The 18017-nt window shown below is 45.1% G+C and overlaps 1 protein-coding gene across 3 annotated transcripts in view; it reads left to right on the top strand.

Moving 5' to 3' along the window:
* Window positions 1-18017, top strand: part of nup98 (nucleoporin 98 and 96 precursor) — a 117768-nt gene that overhangs the window by 22940 nt on the left and 76811 nt on the right. For all 3 annotated transcript variants that reach the window (XM_063054773.1, XM_063054774.1, XM_063054772.1), the window contains exons 3-6: window positions 4807-4911; window positions 8260-8436; window positions 13747-13889; window positions 16921-17028. In XM_063054773.1, coding sequence (XP_062910843.1) covers window positions 4807-4911; window positions 8260-8436; window positions 13747-13889; window positions 16921-17028 — 533 coding nt within the window. The remainder of the gene's footprint in view (window positions 1-4806; window positions 4912-8259; window positions 8437-13746; window positions 13890-16920; window positions 17029-18017) is intronic.

The following is an 18017-nucleotide window of genomic DNA, read 5'->3' as shown; positions in this document are numbered from 1 at the left end:
GGAAAGTTTTCAGTGTGTCTTCTGTGGCGAGGAGGGCGGCTAAATTGCTTGCAGCGCCAGGGGGATCAGTTGTTCAGCTGATCAGAGAGGTGTCGGGAAACTTAGTGGAGGCCCAGTGGGGGAACAGCTTGGGGTCTCTGGGGAAGCACGTTCCCAGCAATGTACCAATGAACTTCTGAAAGGAAAAGACCCTATTCCTGAAGGCTTCGAGGGGCCACGCCCCAGGGTATCGTTATGGATAGAGGGAAGCGATGCTAAAGCTATCCTCAACCCCGGGGCACAGATCAAGTTGTTGTACAGTTTGTTTTACAACCGGTGTCTGAAGCATTTATCCTTGACAACCGCAAGGGTACCGGAGACTTTGGGTACTAGTGGCAGTAGTTATCCAGAAGAAGATGATTGGTTAATGACCCTGGAGGTCATGAAGGCATTTTCTGGGCACCCAGCATGTCGAGTTGCTTCTGAGGACGTGTGTAGCAGCCTTGAGCCAGTACCGAATTTAAACGGGACCCAGCGGTGGTACGGCTTGGGGAAAGTAGCTGAGGGTGAGACCCTCTTAGTAGATGCTCCGAACTACCACGAGGGAGGGAAGTTGACTGCTGAAGACACCTCAGTGAGAGAGAGGTTGCGGCAACTGGACCCTGGCGGCATGGAAGATGAAGGCAGCGTGTGTGTGGATTATGCGATGTGGTTTAATATGCTGCATCTGAGGGGTGGATGTTGCCAGATCCTGAGGAGTGCGGCTGTTGAGCTGAAGATGGCCTTTACTAGTTCCCTAGGATTCTTCTGATCCGAAAAGATGCCCAAGGGCATATCCGGAGCCCCTGCATCCTTCCCGCGGGGCATGAGGAAGACCATGGGGGAAGTGAAGGTGTGTGGAGTTTTGACGTATGTGGATGTCCGCCTAGAGCTTGGATTCGCCTGGGGGGACTATGAAGCGAGGCGAGTGGCTGAGCCCGGGCGACCGAAGCGAAGTGTCAAATGTGGAGGAGTTTTTGGCCAGAGGAGTTTGGTGCAATGTGAGAAAAATGACCCGACATACCAGTTGAACTTCCTGGTGTTGGGACAGACGGTGGTGGACCCGGGGATGGAAACCCAGGTCGTCAACCTGAATGAGACACAGGGAAGAGAGGGGATTTGCACCGCACTGCGGTCATGTACTGATGAACTAATCCAGCGAGAACAATGACCCATCTTCGAAGGGATCAGCGCAAACTCAAGACGTCGATTCAAAACAGATTGGAAGACTTGCAAGTTGGGGAAGATCAAGGAAGTGTTCTGACTAAGGTCAACAGAAAACCGAGAGCCCAGGGAGGGGAGTTTGACTACACTCTCGAGGAGGTAAAGAAATGGAGGACAGATCTCGGAAAAGGGAGGCGGACGCTAGAAAGGAACCTGAAGATGACTATCATGAGTTTAAATGAAGTGGAAAAACTGAAAGTTGACCTGGAAGATGCCCTCAGGAAGGAACAACCGGAGGCTGGACATCCTTTAACTGCTGCTTTTCAGGTCAGGGTGGAAGAAGCTGGTGGGGTAATTGCGTCCCAGACTGAGGTGGCCAGGAACCCTGAGTCAGAACTGCGGAGGCTGTGGCGAGAGTTGAAGGAGTCCCCGAAGAAGCTGACGTCTCGACTGCAGGAGGCTGAAGGGGTAGCCCCGGCTTAATGTTTCAGTTTGGAAAAACTTAAACAGCAGCTACCGATCGAGGGAATGAGGAAGGATACGGATTCGAAGGATGATGTGCTAGACATGTGGTACACGCTGTCTTTCGCTAACTTCCCCGTGATTGAGGAAGAGACCTTTGGCCCTTCTCCCACTGAATCAGGTGTAGTGGGGAGGGCTAGCTGTGGGCAGTCTGTGTTACGGCAGGGTCAGGAAGGAGGAGAGGCGGGGCCCCGGACACGGGACAGGGGGCTCCGAGCTGTAGTGGTGGCCTGAGTGAGAGAGGAGTTGGCAAGCAGGCCCAAGGTATCCCTAGTAGTGTCTGAGCCTTTTGGGTTTAAGTGAGGGGGTACGGAGGTCTCGGAGGGTTAAGAAGCTCCCAGATAGGTTGGCCTATGTAGCGCCCGTGGGACGGGAGTAAGGTCCACTGTTTGGGGAGCACTGTGTGTATTTGTGTATGTGTGTGTTGTGTGTCTGCAGGACTGGTTGGCGAGTTATTTAGAAGTCATGAGGACATGACTTTATTTGGTGGGGGGAGAGTGTAAGGGGGTTTCGACTTTTATGTTACTGCGGAGGCTAATTAAAATGGCGTCATTGTTATGTTAATCTGGGGAATGCGGTTTTGTTGTGTTAAACGCTGAGAAAGTTTGTGCTAGCAGCTTGTTTTTGCTTTAGAGTCTGATAAGAGAGTGCTATTAACCAATTGGGATAGTTGTTATGGTTTTGGTGTATTTGAAGATACTGTATGTGCGGGGTTTTGGGGGAGAAGGCGGGAGAGCGAGACAGAGGATGGACCAGGTGCTGTGAGTCCGCTAACGGGGTCGGACCTCGAGCAGGACGTTCGGCACGGAGACGGACTCGTGTGGAGCGTCTGGTCGACCACTGTTGTTGGTCCCAGGCGGCCGGTCGAGGTGGTCCGAGGGGGTCGCAGGGTGAAGAAGAAGGTCTTGAGCTCCAACGGTTTTTGTGCAGGAAGGGATTGAACTTTGATAAGTGTGGCGCCTTTTATTTTCCTTTTATATTTTATTCTTTTTTAATTATATAGTTCCAGTAATATCTATAAACTGTAAATCATTTAATTGCATCTGGTGTATTGTCTGTTATTTGGGCGGGGTGGGGTACCTCACACAGCATCCACACAAACTAATTACCCAGTTTGGTGGGGCCCAGGCTGTTTCCCCAGACGACAGCGAGCCGAGCGACCCTGAGGGTGGCCGGGGGGAGAGCTACACAAACATCACCTCCTCTGTGATTTGTATATGGTCACCTTGCTGCTACTTGCCTCATTTCTGTAGACTCTGTCCATCTCCCGACTAAATACAGATGTAAAAAATCCATTCAGGAGCTTCCCTATCTCTTTTGGCTCCACACATAGATTACCAGTCTGATCTCTCAGAGGACCAGTTTTGTTCCTTGCCATCCTTTTGTTAATATAGCTGTAGAATTCCTCAGGATTCTCCTTCACCTTCTCTGCTAAAACAACCGGTTGTTTTGCTGGAGTTCTATAGACTATGTGACCGTTTCCTGAGTATCAGAATCAGGTTTATTATTGCCGGCATGTGAAGTGAAATTTGTTAACTTAGCAGCAGTACAATGCAATACATAATCTAGCAGAGAAAAAAATAAAATAAAAAAGTAATAAATTGATAAGTAAATCAATTACAGTATATGTATGTTGAATAGATTTTAAAAATGTGCAAAAAAACAAATACTGTATATTTTTCTTAAAAAGTGAGGTAGTGTCCAAGGGTTCAATGTCCATTTAGGAATCGTCTCTCGTCTCTTTCTTTCCTTCCTCATAGAGATGGGGATTGCAATAATAACTGTTAACATGTACAAGCACAAATTCCAAGTAACAAATATAGTTTAGCCTCCCAATCTCATATTAATTGACCATGAAAAATATTTTATAAAGAGAGAAAAAGAAAACCCCCTAAACTAAACTTAAAAAAAACAAACAAACAAACAAAGCTTGGGCTGTCATATTACCTCGGCTAAAATTATTTGTCATTAACTCTGCTCCTCTATACATGAACAAAAAAATTACTACAAAGGATTCAGAAAGGGTCAACTTACATCATATGAAAATATTGAATAAATGGCCTCCAAGTATCTTCAAATTTAACTGAAGGATCCATAGTACCACTCCTAATTTTTTCCAAGTTTAGGCATGCTATCATTTGGGAAAACCATTGAAATGTAGTGGGGGAATTAGAATCTTTCCATTTAAATAAACTGGATCTTCTGGCTATTAATGTAACAAATGCAATTAGGCGACAAGCTGACACGGATAAACAACTAGAGTCTATCACTGGTAGTCCAAAAATTGCAGTAATAGGTTGAGGTTGTAAATCAATATGCGGAACTGCTGAAATAATATCAAAAATATCTTTAGAATACTTTTCTAAAAGAGGACAAGACCAGAACATATGTGTTGAGGAAGCTACCTCAGAATTACATCTATCACAAATAGGATTTGTATGGCAATAAAAATGAGCTAACATCTTTGGACATATGAGCCCTGTGAATCTATTGAATAGATTTTTAAAAAATGTGTGAAAACAAATACTATATATTAAAAAAAATGTCCATTTGGGAATCGGATGGCAGAGAGGAAGAAGCTGTTCCTGAATCGCTGAGTGTGTGCCTTCAGGCTTCTGTATCTCCTACCTGATGGTAACAGTGAGAAAAGTGCATGTCCTGGGTGCTGGAGGTCCTTAATAATGGACGCTGCCTTTCTGAGACACCGCTCCCTGAAGATGTCCAGGGTACTTTGTAGGCTGGTACCCAAGATGGAGCTGACCAGATTTACAACCCTCTGCAGCTTCTTTCGGTCCTGTGCAGTGTCCCCCGCCCCCCAAACCAGACAGTGATGCAGCCTGTCAGAATGCTCTCCACAGTACATCTTTTGAGTGTATTTGTTGACATGCCAAATCTCTTCAAATCCACATGCAAAGGATCTGCAGTGGGTTTTTATGAATGTCAGATTTGAGTCTCCAGCACAAGCATGTGAGCAAGTGCTCAAGCTCACTGGTGCTCTTGTTGAATGGTAGCGCAATGCCTCTGTCACCCATTCACCTCTTGTTCACCCTTCACCCCTTCATGCCCCCGTACCCTAGTAATCAGTAATCTCTTGTTTTCCAGATGCTGCTACTCCTGGATTTGGTGGGTTTGGCACGGCAACAGCTGGCTTTGGCACAGCCGCCAACGCAGGCGGTGGACTCTTTGGAAGTACTCAAACTAAACCAGGTTTGGGCTCTATCCATTCTTCCTGCTGATCTCGTGGTTGGGTTTCAAGTGGCGGGAAAGAGATCAGCGTTTCTATACTGTCTTTCGTTGGAGACATTTAAGGGTGACCTTGTACATGTTTGGCAGTGCAGACTCGATGGGCCAAATGGCCTAATTCTGCTCCAATGTCTTATGGTCCTGTGTTTGTAAATTTGTGGGGGGAATAGATATTGTGAGTGTCACAGTTACCCCTCTCACACCTTCATCCCACAGGGTCGGTGAGGATATAAAACGAGGAGGTTAGAACGTAGAACACTACAGCACAGTAAAGGCCCTTCAGCCCACAATGTTGTGCCAACCCTTTAACCCGTTTTTGCACTGCAGACCGGTTTAATATTGACAATATTCTTGCGGACTGGCCGACCGGGGGTGGTGGGGGGGGAGGGGGGGTAGGGTTGCCAACAAACAAGAGTAGCAGTCAAATGCGTTGTTTACCCAAAAGACTGCAATGACCATGAAACCTTGCGCGGGCACCAATGCGCATGCGTGTTGTGACCTGCCGGTTCCTCCCGCCCCACCCCCCACCGCCTCCCAAGCAAATCCTTTTTGGCGATTCTGTTCGTGGGGGTGGGTGTTAATCACTACCGGAATATAAGTGATAAGTGGGTAATACACTCAATTTTGTTCCTAAAAGGGTTTATCTAATGAATTTAATATTAACACACAGCGCATATTTTCCTCGCATAGATATAATGATAAGTCAATTATCAGGGGAGCTTGAAGTGTTAAACGAACTTCCAGTAGAAGTGGCAGAAGCAGGTTTGATATGATCATTTAAAGAAAAATTGGATAGGTATATGGACAGGAAAGGACTGGAGGGTTATGGGCTGAGTGCAGGTCGGCGGGACTAGGTGAGAGTAGCGTTCGGCATGGACTAGAAGGGCCGAGATGGCCTATTTCCGTGCTGTAATTGTTATACGGTTATATAGGTCACTTATAAGTCATTAGCATCATAACATTTTAAGTAATATTTGGATATTAAACGCACAGCACATATTTTCCCCGTATGAATATATAAAATCATTGCAACACACCAATATTGTTGAATCAGTGGGAGCCCTGGGCTTGTTTCCCTGCAGCAACACCGTCCTATCGAGGGGTGATGGGAGACAACAATACTCAAAGGGGGTTCCTGATGTCCAGTCTATTCCGCAGTTTAGTTTTCGCCGCATTCATTGCAGAAAACTCCGCTTCGCAGAAAAATGTTGGAAATGAAAGCAACGTTTTCAGTGCTTTCGTGGCTATCTCAGGATATTTAGCCTTGACTTTGATCCAAAATGCTGACAGAGGTGTTATGTCAAACATACTTTTCAGCCCACCATCATTTGCAAGCTCGAGGAGTTGATCGCCTTCCCGCCCTGACACGGATGACGCGCGGGTCATGACCTCGCATGCGTAATGGCTGATCAGTGGCCGTGACAGGGAATAAGGAAAGGTGCAGCTGACCAAATCATATCGCTGCCTCGCAGCCCGGTAGCGCATGCTCTGCGGCCCGGTACTGATCCGCGACCCAGTGGTTGGGGACCGCTGCTTTAACCTACCCTAACCTCAAGCTGACCCTTCCCTCCCACATAGTCCACTATTTTTCTATCACTTATCAAATATCCGGACCTGCCTCTCGGCTTTTTTGCACTACCTTACTTTCCATTTTTCTATTTTCTAATTATGATTTATAATTTAAATTTTTAATATTTACTATTGATTTGTAATCCTAGGAGCGGGAAGCGCAGAATCAAATATCGCTGTGATGATTGTACTTTCTAGTATCAATTGTCTGGCGACAATACAGTATGAAGTATCTTAGTTTCTTTAATGCTGCCACTCTAGGCCGTGCATCCACAGATCCAGCTGTGTGTGTGTGTGTGTAATACTACTTTGGACATCCACCCTATACTTTCCTCCAATCACCTTTAAATTATGCCCCTCGTGTTGGCCATTTTCGCCCTGGGGGAGAAAGTCTCTGGCTGCCCACTCTCAATGCCTCTTATCACCTTGTACACCTTTACAAGTTAGTTTTAAGGTGAGAGGTAAAAGACTTAAAGTTTTCCTATCCAGAGGGTGGTGGGATATATGGAATGAGCTGCCAGGAAATGTAGTTGAGGCAGGTTCAATTGTGTTTGGAAAACATTTGGACATATGTGGACAGGAAAGTTTAGAGGGATGTGGGCCAAATGCAGGCCAGTGGGACTTGCTCAGTCAGGCAGCTTGGCTAGCATCAGCTAACTGGGCTGAAGGGTGTATTCCTGTGTGTCTGACTCTGTGAGAGCCATTTCAGTGAGCTCACAATAAGATCCCCCAAATAGAATGTGTTTTGGACCAGATACGTTGTTTCTCTTGCATTGGTTAAGGTTGGTATTGATATGGGTCACAAATAGAAATACCTCTTGAGTACTTTTTTCCCCTAATGTCATCTTAGGTTGTGATGTCTCTGGTGGCGAAGTATCGGTTTATCACTGCTTCATAAGGTTACATCGAATCGGTCATGTTGGACAGGTGTTCCCCGGAAGTCAGTGAGCTGGATTTGTGCTTGCGAGAGAGTCAGAGCTGTGCTCCAGAAGGATGGACTCTTGAGTTATGAAGTTGTGGACTCAAGTCTCCCTCGGGAGAGCTGAGCGGAAAATTCCAGACTCTCGTTGCAGTACTGTCTGTCAGATGAGATGCAAACTCAAGACTGACCCAGTCTCTCTGTTATTTAGCAGAACAGATTCTCCCTGGTGATCTGGATCAGTATTTATTACACCCTCGATGGAGGATAAGGGTTGACTTGATAGAGGTGTATAAGGTGATAAGAGGCATAGATTTAGTAGACAGCCAGAGATTACACCCCTTCCCCCGGGGGCAGAAAAGGTTAATATGAGGGGGCATAATTTTAAGGTGATTGGAGGAAAGTTATGGGGGGAGGGGGAAATGTCAGGGGTAGGTTTTTTTCACCCATGGCGGATGTGTGGGACGCTGCCGGGAGTGGTAGAGCAGAAACAGAGACATTTAAGAGTGTCTCAAATAGTCATCCATTTTTTCCTTTCATCCCTTTTGCCTATGCAGGAGGAAAGGTATAGATTGATCTTGGAATACGTTAAAGGGCCAACGTAAACATTGTGGGCTGAAGGGCCTATACTGTACTGTTTTATGTTCTACATTACTAAAGCATTATCTGATCCCTGTTACTGTATCTTCGCACTTAATGAATGCACATACTGATTATGAAGGAGCTGTGTGAAGCCCTTTCCATTCTAAAACAGTTCTTTGTTGAATTGTCTGTCTTGCTCTTGTCTCCCAGGATTTACTAATGGTCTCCAATATTCTCTCCAGGAGGGCTGTTTGGCACCAATAACTTCGGGCAGCCAGCGACAGCATCCACCAATGCGGGATTTGGCTTTGGGACGTCAACATCCAACAGCATCTTTGGGGGCGCAAACTCCGGAGGCCTTTTCTCCAACCAGCAGAGCAATGCCTTCACCCAGAGCAAGCCGGCCGGAGGCTTCGGAAGTAAGCAGGGACTCTTGTGGGGAGTTAATTTATGCCGGAGAGTCTTGTGTTGGTGGAACTTCAAGACTAAGATAAAGCAGACTGTTCAAGATTCAAAATACTGATTTACAGTTGCAAGAAGTTGTTTGTGAACCCTTTGTACTGCCTGTTTTTCTGCATTAGTTACTCATAAAATGTGGTCTGATTGTCATCTCAGTCACAATAATAGAAAACACAATCTGCCTTAACTGATAACACAACAGTTGTACTTTTCATGTGTTTATTGAACACATTGTTTAATCATTCAGAGTCCAGGCTGGAAAAAGTATGTGAACCCTTGTATTTAATAACTGATAGAATTTCCTTTAGCAGTAATACCTTCCACCAAATGTTTCCTGTAGCTGCTGATCGGACTTGAACAACGGCGAGGAGGAATTTTAGACCATTCCTCCAAACAAAATGTTTCAGTTCATCAATATTTCTGAGATAATTTGCATGAACAGCCCTCTTCAGATCATGCCACAGTATCTCAATTGGGTTAAGGTCCGGACTCTGACTTGGCCATTCCAAAGCAAGAACTTTCTTTTTTAAACCATTCTTTTGTTGATTTACTCGTGTTTCGGATCATTGTCTTGTTGCATTATCCAACTTCTGTTAAGCTTCATGTGACGGACCGCTAGACTGACATTCTCCTGTAAATGTCTTGATACAATTTTGAATTCATTGTTCCCTCAATGATTGCAAACCATCCAGCCTCTGAGGCAGCCAAGTAGCCCTAAACCATAACACTCTTCCCACCACGCTTCACTGTCGGCTGTGTAAGTCTGGGGGAGACCATCTCTAACCCCACCAAATGTGTGAGATTGGGGTACAAAATCTCCTGTTTGTATGGATGCTGTGTGATGTGTTCCCCTGTTACAAATCAGTACCACGAAATAACAGACGGTACACCCTATGCAATTAACGATTTAGCTTTATAATTCCTAATTTGACTAAAGGGCTGGTAAAGTAAAACAAAAAGAAAAGGGCCCACTTTAATCAAACAGTCTAATGTGTACAAGCTGGAGCTCACGGTTTCCCTTCCACTGATCCTCCGTCGATTTCCCCGGGGCTTTGTCAACTCCCAGCCCCACTCCAACTCCACTCCTTTTTGGTGTCTACAAACTCTTCTTTCTGGCATCTTCTCTCCCATCTTCCGATGAACAAAAGATCCAGATCACCTCGGTCTCAGACACACAAGAAGAAAAAAACACTCCATTGTACAGTACAGGTTTCAAAGCCCCGTTATCTCTAGCAATAACCCAAATACTGCTGCTACAGAAGAACCATTACATTAGCAGTGAAACCTTTCCCAGCGTTTTGCATGACGTTTTGGTGTTTGCATTTCTGCCAAAAGTTCAACTTTTGTCTCGACTGTCCGCAGAACATTTGTCCTAGAAGTATTGTGAAACATCCAGGTTTTTGCAAACTTGAAATGTGCAGCAATATTTTTTTCGATGAGCAGTGGTTTCCTCAGTGATGTCCTTCCCTGAGCTTGAAGTGTTTTTCTTATAGTGAACTGATGAACACTCAGGTCTTTAGAAATGCTTTTGTAGCCTTTGCCAGCTTCATGTATCTCTTCAATTTTTCTAAGGTCCTCTGAAAGTTGTTTTGATCAAGGCATGGTGCACATAAACAGATCTTTCTTGAGAAGAGCAGACTGTCAGTAACCTGACTTTGTGTGTTGTTTTATAGAGCAGGACACCTCTGCAACCCACATCTTCAATCTCATCTCATTGATTAGAACACTTGACTCCAAATAGCTTCTGTAGAAGGAATTACCCCAGAGGTTCGCCTGCTTTTTGTGAATCTAGACTGTGATTGTTTGAATGGTGTACTCCGTATTGATGAGACGTACAATTGTTTGTGTGTTAGTAGTTTAGGCAGAAAACCAGGTAATTGCAAAGGTTAGCAAGCTTTTTTGCAACTGTAAATCTGAAGCAGCAGCAACAAGAAAACAAAGGAAAACAGCAAAATGATCCCTTGTCTCCCGTACACATGCACACACATGCCCCTGAGGTGACCAGAGTAGGTAAAGAGGCAATGTGGAAGTGAATGCCTGAAGTTTCCATTTACCCTGATGGAGGGTCTCTGCCTCAAACATTGACTATTTATTTCCCTCCATAAACACTGCCTAAACCTGCTGTCCCTCCAGCATTTTAGGCCATAAGACATGGGAGCAGAATTAAGCCATCTGGCCCATTGAGTCTGCTCCGCCATTCAATCATGGCTGATCTTTTATTTTCTCCTCCTCAACCCCAGTTCCCGGCCTTCTCCCTGTAACCTTTGATGCCATGTCCATTCAAGAACCTATCAATCCCTGCCTTAAATACACCCAAAGACCTGGCCTCCACAGCTGCATGTGGCAACAAATTCACCACCTTTTGGCTTAAAGAAATTTCTCCGCATCTCTGTTTTGAATGAATGCCCCTCTGTTCTAAGGCTGTACCCTCTTGTCCTAGACTCTCCCACCATGGGAAACATCCTTTCTACATCTACTCTGTCTAGGCTTTTCAACATTAGGAAGGTTTCAATGAGATCCCTCCTCATCCTTTTGAATTCCAGCGAGTACAGACCCAAGGCCATCAAACGTTCCTCTGACTATACCCCTTGCCCATACTCTGGGTTCCCCCCCCTCCCTTTTCCTTCTCCCTGGGCCTCCTGTCCCCTGATCCTCTCATATCTCTTTTGCCAATCACCTGTCCAGCTCTTGGCTCCATCCCTCCCCCTCCTGTCTTCTATTATTTTGGATCTCCCCCTCCCTCTCCCACTTTCAAATCCCTTACCCACTCTTCCTTCAGTTTGTCCTGACGAAGGGACTCGGCCCGAAACGTCGACTGTACCTCTTCCTAAAGATGCTGCCTGGCCTGCTGCGTTCACCAGCAACTTTGATGTGTGTTCCTGATATGATAACCCTTTGATTCCTGGAATCATCCTTGTGAACCTCCTCTGGACCCTCTCTGATGCCAGCACATCTTTACTAAGATAAAGAGCCCAAAACTGTTCACAGTATTCTAGGTGAGGCCTCAGCAGTGTCTTATAAAGCCTCAGCATCACGCCCTTACTTTTGTATTCTAGACCACTTGAAATGAATACTAATATGACATTCGCCTTCCTTACAACTGACTCTACCTGCAAGTTACTCTTCAGGGTGTTTTGCACAAGAACTCCCATGTCCCTCTGCATCTCAGATTTTTGGACCTTCTCCCCGTTAAGAAAATAGCGTGCACATTTATTTCTATTACCAAAGTGCAGTGTGTGTGTGTCACTCTTAGTCAGTGTTGGCCACGGATGTTCTATTTACGAACTGGTTCTGAATCCAATGCATGGCCTAATGTACCACAACAGCTGCAGCGCTGGTTGATGTGCTGTACGACACAGTACAGTACAGGCCCTTTGGCCCAGATGATCTGCCGATCTTTTAACCTACTGCAAGATCAATCTAACCCTTCTCTCCTAAATAATCCTCCAATTTGCATATGACATTCCCCTTTAAGCAGAGTTGAATAATTTTTGATTTGTTAGGATGTCAAAGATTGCAGGGAGAAGGTAGGAGAACGGAATTGAGAGAGATAATAAATCAGCCATGGTGGAATGGTGGAGCCTTCTCAATGGATAAGGGGCCTAATCCTGCTTTTGTATATTACAAGACCATAAGATATAGAGGAAGAATTGGGCCATTTGCCCCATCGAGACTGTCCTGCCATTTTATCATGGCTGATCCCTTTTTCTCCCTGCATTCATCCCATAACCCTACACACCTTGACCAATCAAGCTTCCTATCAACCTCTGCCTTAGATATATCCAATGAATTGGCCTCCACAGCTGTCTGTAGCAGTGAATTCCACAGATTTCACCACTCTCTAGCTAAAGAAATTCCTCCTCATCTCCGTCCTAAAAGGACACTCCTCTATTCTGAAGCTGTGTCCACTAGTCCGAGAGTCTCCCAACATAGGAAACATCCTCTCCACATCCACGCTACTAAGGCCTTTCCCATTCGATAGGTTTCAATAAGGTCACCCATCATTCTTCTTAATTATAGTGAATACAGGCCCAGAGCCATCAAACATTCTTCATATGACAAGCCATTCAATCCTGGAATCATTTTGTGACCTCCTTTGAACCCTCTCCAGTGTCAGCGCACCCTTTCTAAGACAGGGGCCAAACCTGCTTACAATACTCCAAGTGAGGCCTTACCAGTACGTTATAATGTCTCAACAGTAAGTCCTTGCTTTTATATTCTAGTCCTCTCTTTAATAGTCCTCCTATGGTCTTGTACTTGCCCCACTCACCTTAAAATTATAACCTCTTCTATTAGCCCTAGCTGCCCTGGGGTAAAAGTCTCTGGCTATCCCAATAATCATATATACTTCTATCAAGTCACCTCTCATCCTTCTTCACTCCAAAGAGAAACCCCTTGCTCGCTGAACCTGTCCTCAGAAGATGTGCTGTTTAATCCAGGCAGCATTGTGGTCAATGAGAGTGTGGTCGGTGTCGGTACAGTGCAAAACTGAACGGCTGCTTTACTAATCACAATCAGGAGAGAGTCTGAAGATGCTGGAAACCCAAGCAACACACTGTTCTGGAGGAATTCAGGCAGCATCTAAGGAAAAGAGTACAGTTGACAGTACACTGTATATTGGGAGTCCACTTCACTGAGCACATGCCCTTGTGTGCCAGTGGCCACCCATTTTAATTCCACATCCCATTCCCTTTCCAATATGGCTATCAATGGCCTCCACTGTCATGATGAGGTCACATTCAGGTTGGAGAAACGATACCTTATATTTCGTCTGGGTATCTCCAACCTGATGGCATGAACATCGATTTCTTGAACTTCCAGTAATGCCACCCCCAGCTCCCCATCCCCTTTTCCCCCTTTCACCTTATCTCCTTCCCCCTCTGGTGCTCCTTCCCTCCCCTTTTTCTTTCTTCCATGGCCCTCTGTCCTCTCCTATTAGATTCCCCCCTCTCCAACCACACAGCTTCCAAGTCAACTTCCCAGCTTGTTACTTCACCCCTCCCCTTCCTGGTTTCACCCATCAGCTTGTGTCTCTCCATCTTTTCTCCCCCCCCCCCATTTCACCTATAACCTTGTGTCTCTCCCTCTTCTCTCTCTTCCCCCCCCCCAACTTAACTCTACACCTCATCTTTTTCTCCAGTCCCGCTGAAGGGTCTTGACCTAAAATGTCAACTGTACTCTTTTCCATAGATGCTGCCTGGCCTGCTGAGTTCCTCCTGCATTTTGTGTGTTTTATCACCCACTCTTTGACCCTGCTATTTCTGTTTCAGACTTCGGTACCAACACCACAGGGGGAGGATTGTTTGGGACCACAAGCACGTCCTCTAACCCCTTTGGCGGTACATCAGGGAGCCTTTTTGGAGGTGCATCCTTCAATGCCACGGCACCTACTGGAACAACCGTGAAATTCAATGTGAGTATTGTGGGCTGGAGGGGGTTCGGAAGATATTCAGTAGAATGATCATGGGAACAAACAGGTTAATTTAAAGAGGGGTAACTTTGAAGGTATGAGACGTGAATTAGCTAAGATAGACTGGCAAATGACACTTAAAGGATTGACGGTGGATATGCAATGGCAAGCATTTAAAGGTTGCATGGATGAACTACAACAATTGTTCATCCCAGTTTGGCAAAAGAATAAATCAAGGAAGGTAGTGCACCCGTGGCTGACAAGAGAAATTAGGGATAGTATCAATTCCAAAGAAGTAGCATACAAATTAGCCAGAGAAAGTGGCTCACCTGAGGACTGGGAGAAATTCAGAGTTCAGCAGAGGAGGACAAAGGGCTTAATTAGGAAGGGGAAAAAAGATTATGAGAGAGAACTGGCAGGGAACATAAAAACGGACTGTAAAAGCTTTTATAGATATGTAAAAAGGAAAAGACTGGTAAAGACAAATGTAGGTCCCCTGCAGACAGAAACAGGTGAATTGATTATGGGGAGCAAGGACATGGCAGACCAATTGAATAATTACTTTGGTTCTGTCTTCACTAAGGAGGACATAAATAATCTTCCAGAAATAGTAAGGGACAGAGGGTCCAGTGAGATGGAGGAACTGAGTGAAATACATGTTAGTAGGGAAGTGGTGTTAGGTAAATTGAAGGCAGATAAATCCCCAGGGCCAGATGGTCTGCATCCTAGAGTGCTTAAGGAAGTAGCCCAAGAAATAGTGGATGCATGAGTGATAATTTTTCAAAACTCGTTAGATTCTGGACTAGTTCCTGAGGATTGGAGGGTGGCTAATGTAACCCCACTTTTTAAAAAAGGAGGGAGAGAGAAACCGGAGAATTATAGACCGGTTAGCCTAACGTCGGTGGTGGGGAAACTGCTGGAGTCAGTTATCAAGGATGTGATAACAGCACATTTGGAAAGCGGTGAAATGATCGGACAAAGTCAGCATGGATTTGTGAAAGGAAAATCATGTCTGACGAATCTCATAGAATTTTTTGAGGATGTAACTAGTAGAGTGAATAGGGGAGAACCAGTGGATGTGGTATATTTGGATTTTCAAAAGGCTTTTGACAAGGTCCCACACAGGAGATTAGTGTGCAAACTTAAAGCACACGGTATTGGGGGTAAGGTATTGGTGTGGGTGGAGAATTGGTTAGCAGACAGGAAGCAAAGAGTGGGAATAAACGGGACCTTTTCAGAATGGCAGGCGGTGACTAGTGGGGTACCGCAAGGCTCAGTGCTGGGACCCCAGTTGTTTACAATATATATTAATGACTTAGATGAGGGAATTAAATGCAGCATCTCCAAGTTTGCGGATGACACGAAGCTGGGTGGCAGTGTTAGCAGTGAGGAGGATGCTAAGAGGATGCAGGGTGACTTGGATAGGTTGGGTGAGTGGGCAAACTCATGGCAGATGCAATTTAATGTGGATAAATGTGAAGTTATCCACTTTGGTGGCAAAAATAGGAAAACAGATTATTATCTGAATGGTGGCCGATTAGGAAAAGGGGAGGTGCAACGAGACCTGTGTGTCATTATACACCAGTCATTGAAAGTGGGCATGCAGGTGCAGCAGGCGGTGAAAAAGGCGAATGGTATGCTGGCATTTATAGCAAGAGGATTCGAGTACAGGAGCAGGGAGGTACTACTGCAGTTGTACAAGGCCTTGGTGAGACCACACCTGGAGTATTGTGTGCAGTTTTGGTCCCCTAATCTGAGGAAAGACATCTTTGCCATAGAGGGAGTACAAAGAAGGTTCACCAGATTGATTCCTGGGATGGCAGGACTTTCATATGAAGAAAGACTGGATGAACTGGGCTTGTACTCGTTGGAATTTAGAAGATTGAGGGGGGATCTGATTGAAACGTATAAGATCCTAAAGGGATTGGACAGGCTAGATGCAGGAAGATTGTTCCCGATGTTGGGGAAGTCCAGAACGAGGGGTCACAGTTTGAGGATAGAGGGGAAGCCTTTTAGGACCGAGATTGGGAAAAAGCTCTTCACACAGAGAGTGGTGAATCTGTGGAATTCTCTGCCACAGGAAACTGTTGAGGCCAGTTCATTGGCTATGTTTAAGAGGGAGTTAGATATGGCCCTTGTGGCTACAGGGGTCAGGGGGTATGGAGGGAAGGCTGGGGCGGGGTTCTGAGTTGGATGATCAGCCATGATCATAATAAATGGCGGTGCAGGCTCGAAGGGCTGAATGGCCTACTCCTGCACCTATTTTCTATGTTTCTAATGCATGAGGCTCTGGGCCTGTATTCGCTGGAATTTAGAAGAATGAGGGGGGAATCTTAATAAAACCTATCGAATGTCAAAAAGCCGAGAGTGGATATGGAGAGTATGTTTCCTATAGTGAGAGAGTCTCAGACTAGAGAACACAACCTCAGACTAGAGGAATGTCCCTTAAGAACACATGAGGAACATCTTTAACCAGAGGGTGGTGAATCTGTGGAACTTGTTGCCACAGATGGCTACGGAAGTTAAGTCATTGGGTATATTTAACATTGGGGTTTTGATTAGTAAGGGTGCCATAGGTTACAGAGAGAAAGCAGGAGAATGGGGTTGAGAGGGATAATAATCCAGCCATTATGGAATGATGGAGCAGGTTCGATGTGCTGCCCAGTGACCCACCAGTTTAATACTGGCCAAATCACAGGGCAACTTACGATGAGCATTTAACTTGCTAACTGGTATGCCTTTGGACTATGGGAGGAATCTGGAGCACAGGAAGGAAACCCATGTGCTCACGAGAAGAATGTAAACTTTCTTACAGAGAACGCTGGAATTGAGCTCCGAATTCCGACACCCGGAGCTGTAGTAGTGTCATGCTAACTGCTTCGCTACCGTGACGCTCCAAGCTTACTTGAGGTGCATTGAGGAGGGCTCCTTTTGGAAGAAGAGTTAACTTGGAATGATTTAGTGTACTCACGACAATGTGCAGGTTCTCGGGCCACGAGCCTCTTAATTTCTCTTGCCTTTTGTCCATCTGCAGCCTCCAACAGGCACCGACACGATGGTGAAGTCTGGCGTCAGCACCAGCATCAGCACCAAACATCACTGTATCACAGCCATGAAGGAGTACGAGACCAAGTCTCTCGAGGTGAGCGCAGACTCTGGTCAGGGGAGAGTTGCTGTTTATGGCCTCTCCCTGGCCCATTGACTTTGGGCTTCCATGCAGCTGAGAGGTTTGAAGGTTGGCATGGATAGCTTCCTTAACTCATATGTTTTGGTCCTGTCCTACTTTGGAAACTTTTTGGAAAGACATTTTTAATATTATCTCAAAGGTATTGAATACTGATATTTCTCCCCATCCTATTACTGCTATCTTTGGATTACCTAAAATTTCCAGTAATCTTTCCCCTTCAGCCCGTAGAATGATTGCATTTCTTACTTTAATGGCGAAAAGATGTATTTTACAACATTGGAAGGAGATTAATGCCCCAACTACGTTCTTTTGGTTTTCTCAGACGATATTATGTTTAAATTTGCAGAAAATCAGAAGAAATCTTTGTGATACCAGTTAAATTTGAACAGACCTGGAGATCTTTTATTCAATATTTTCATTTAATGTAATTTTTTTTTCTCTTTGGCCATATTTACATTCCCTTTATGCTTTTTAACTGTTTTTATTGGAGGTTGGGTTTGAGGACGTGATTGTTTTAAGTTGTTTAAGTCTACTTGATACCTAGTTAGCCCTTTGCTTTGCTTTTTAGATTAGTTGCACGGTGGGTTTTTTGGGGGGTTTTTTCTTCTCTTTATTGATATGTATGGAAAATTAGTATACTATTATATTACCTTGTTATTTTATGTCAAAACTGCACTGTTTGTACTAGTTTTTTTGGGTATTAATATCTTCTGCAAATTTATATGGCACCAGTGTATTAGTTTCTACATGGTTTACCTTTTGTGTACTAATTCAATAAAAAGATTTAAAAAGAAAGGAAGTTGGCATGGGATTGATGTTGCCCACTGGATGTGTGCACTGCTCTGTATTCGGGCAGATGGGGCTCATTAGCCGTGGTTCATCTAGGAGAAGGAAAACTCTGATCTCAAACCTCCGCTGCCTTGCAGCTGTACCCACTCGCAGGG

Source organism: Mobula hypostoma, chromosome 7 (genome assembly GCF_963921235.1).
Source record: "Mobula hypostoma chromosome 7, sMobHyp1.1, whole genome shotgun sequence".
Taxonomy (NCBI): Eukaryota; Metazoa; Chordata; class Chondrichthyes; order Myliobatiformes; family Myliobatidae; genus Mobula; species Mobula hypostoma.
This window is presented reverse-complemented; position numbering and strand designations above follow the sequence as displayed.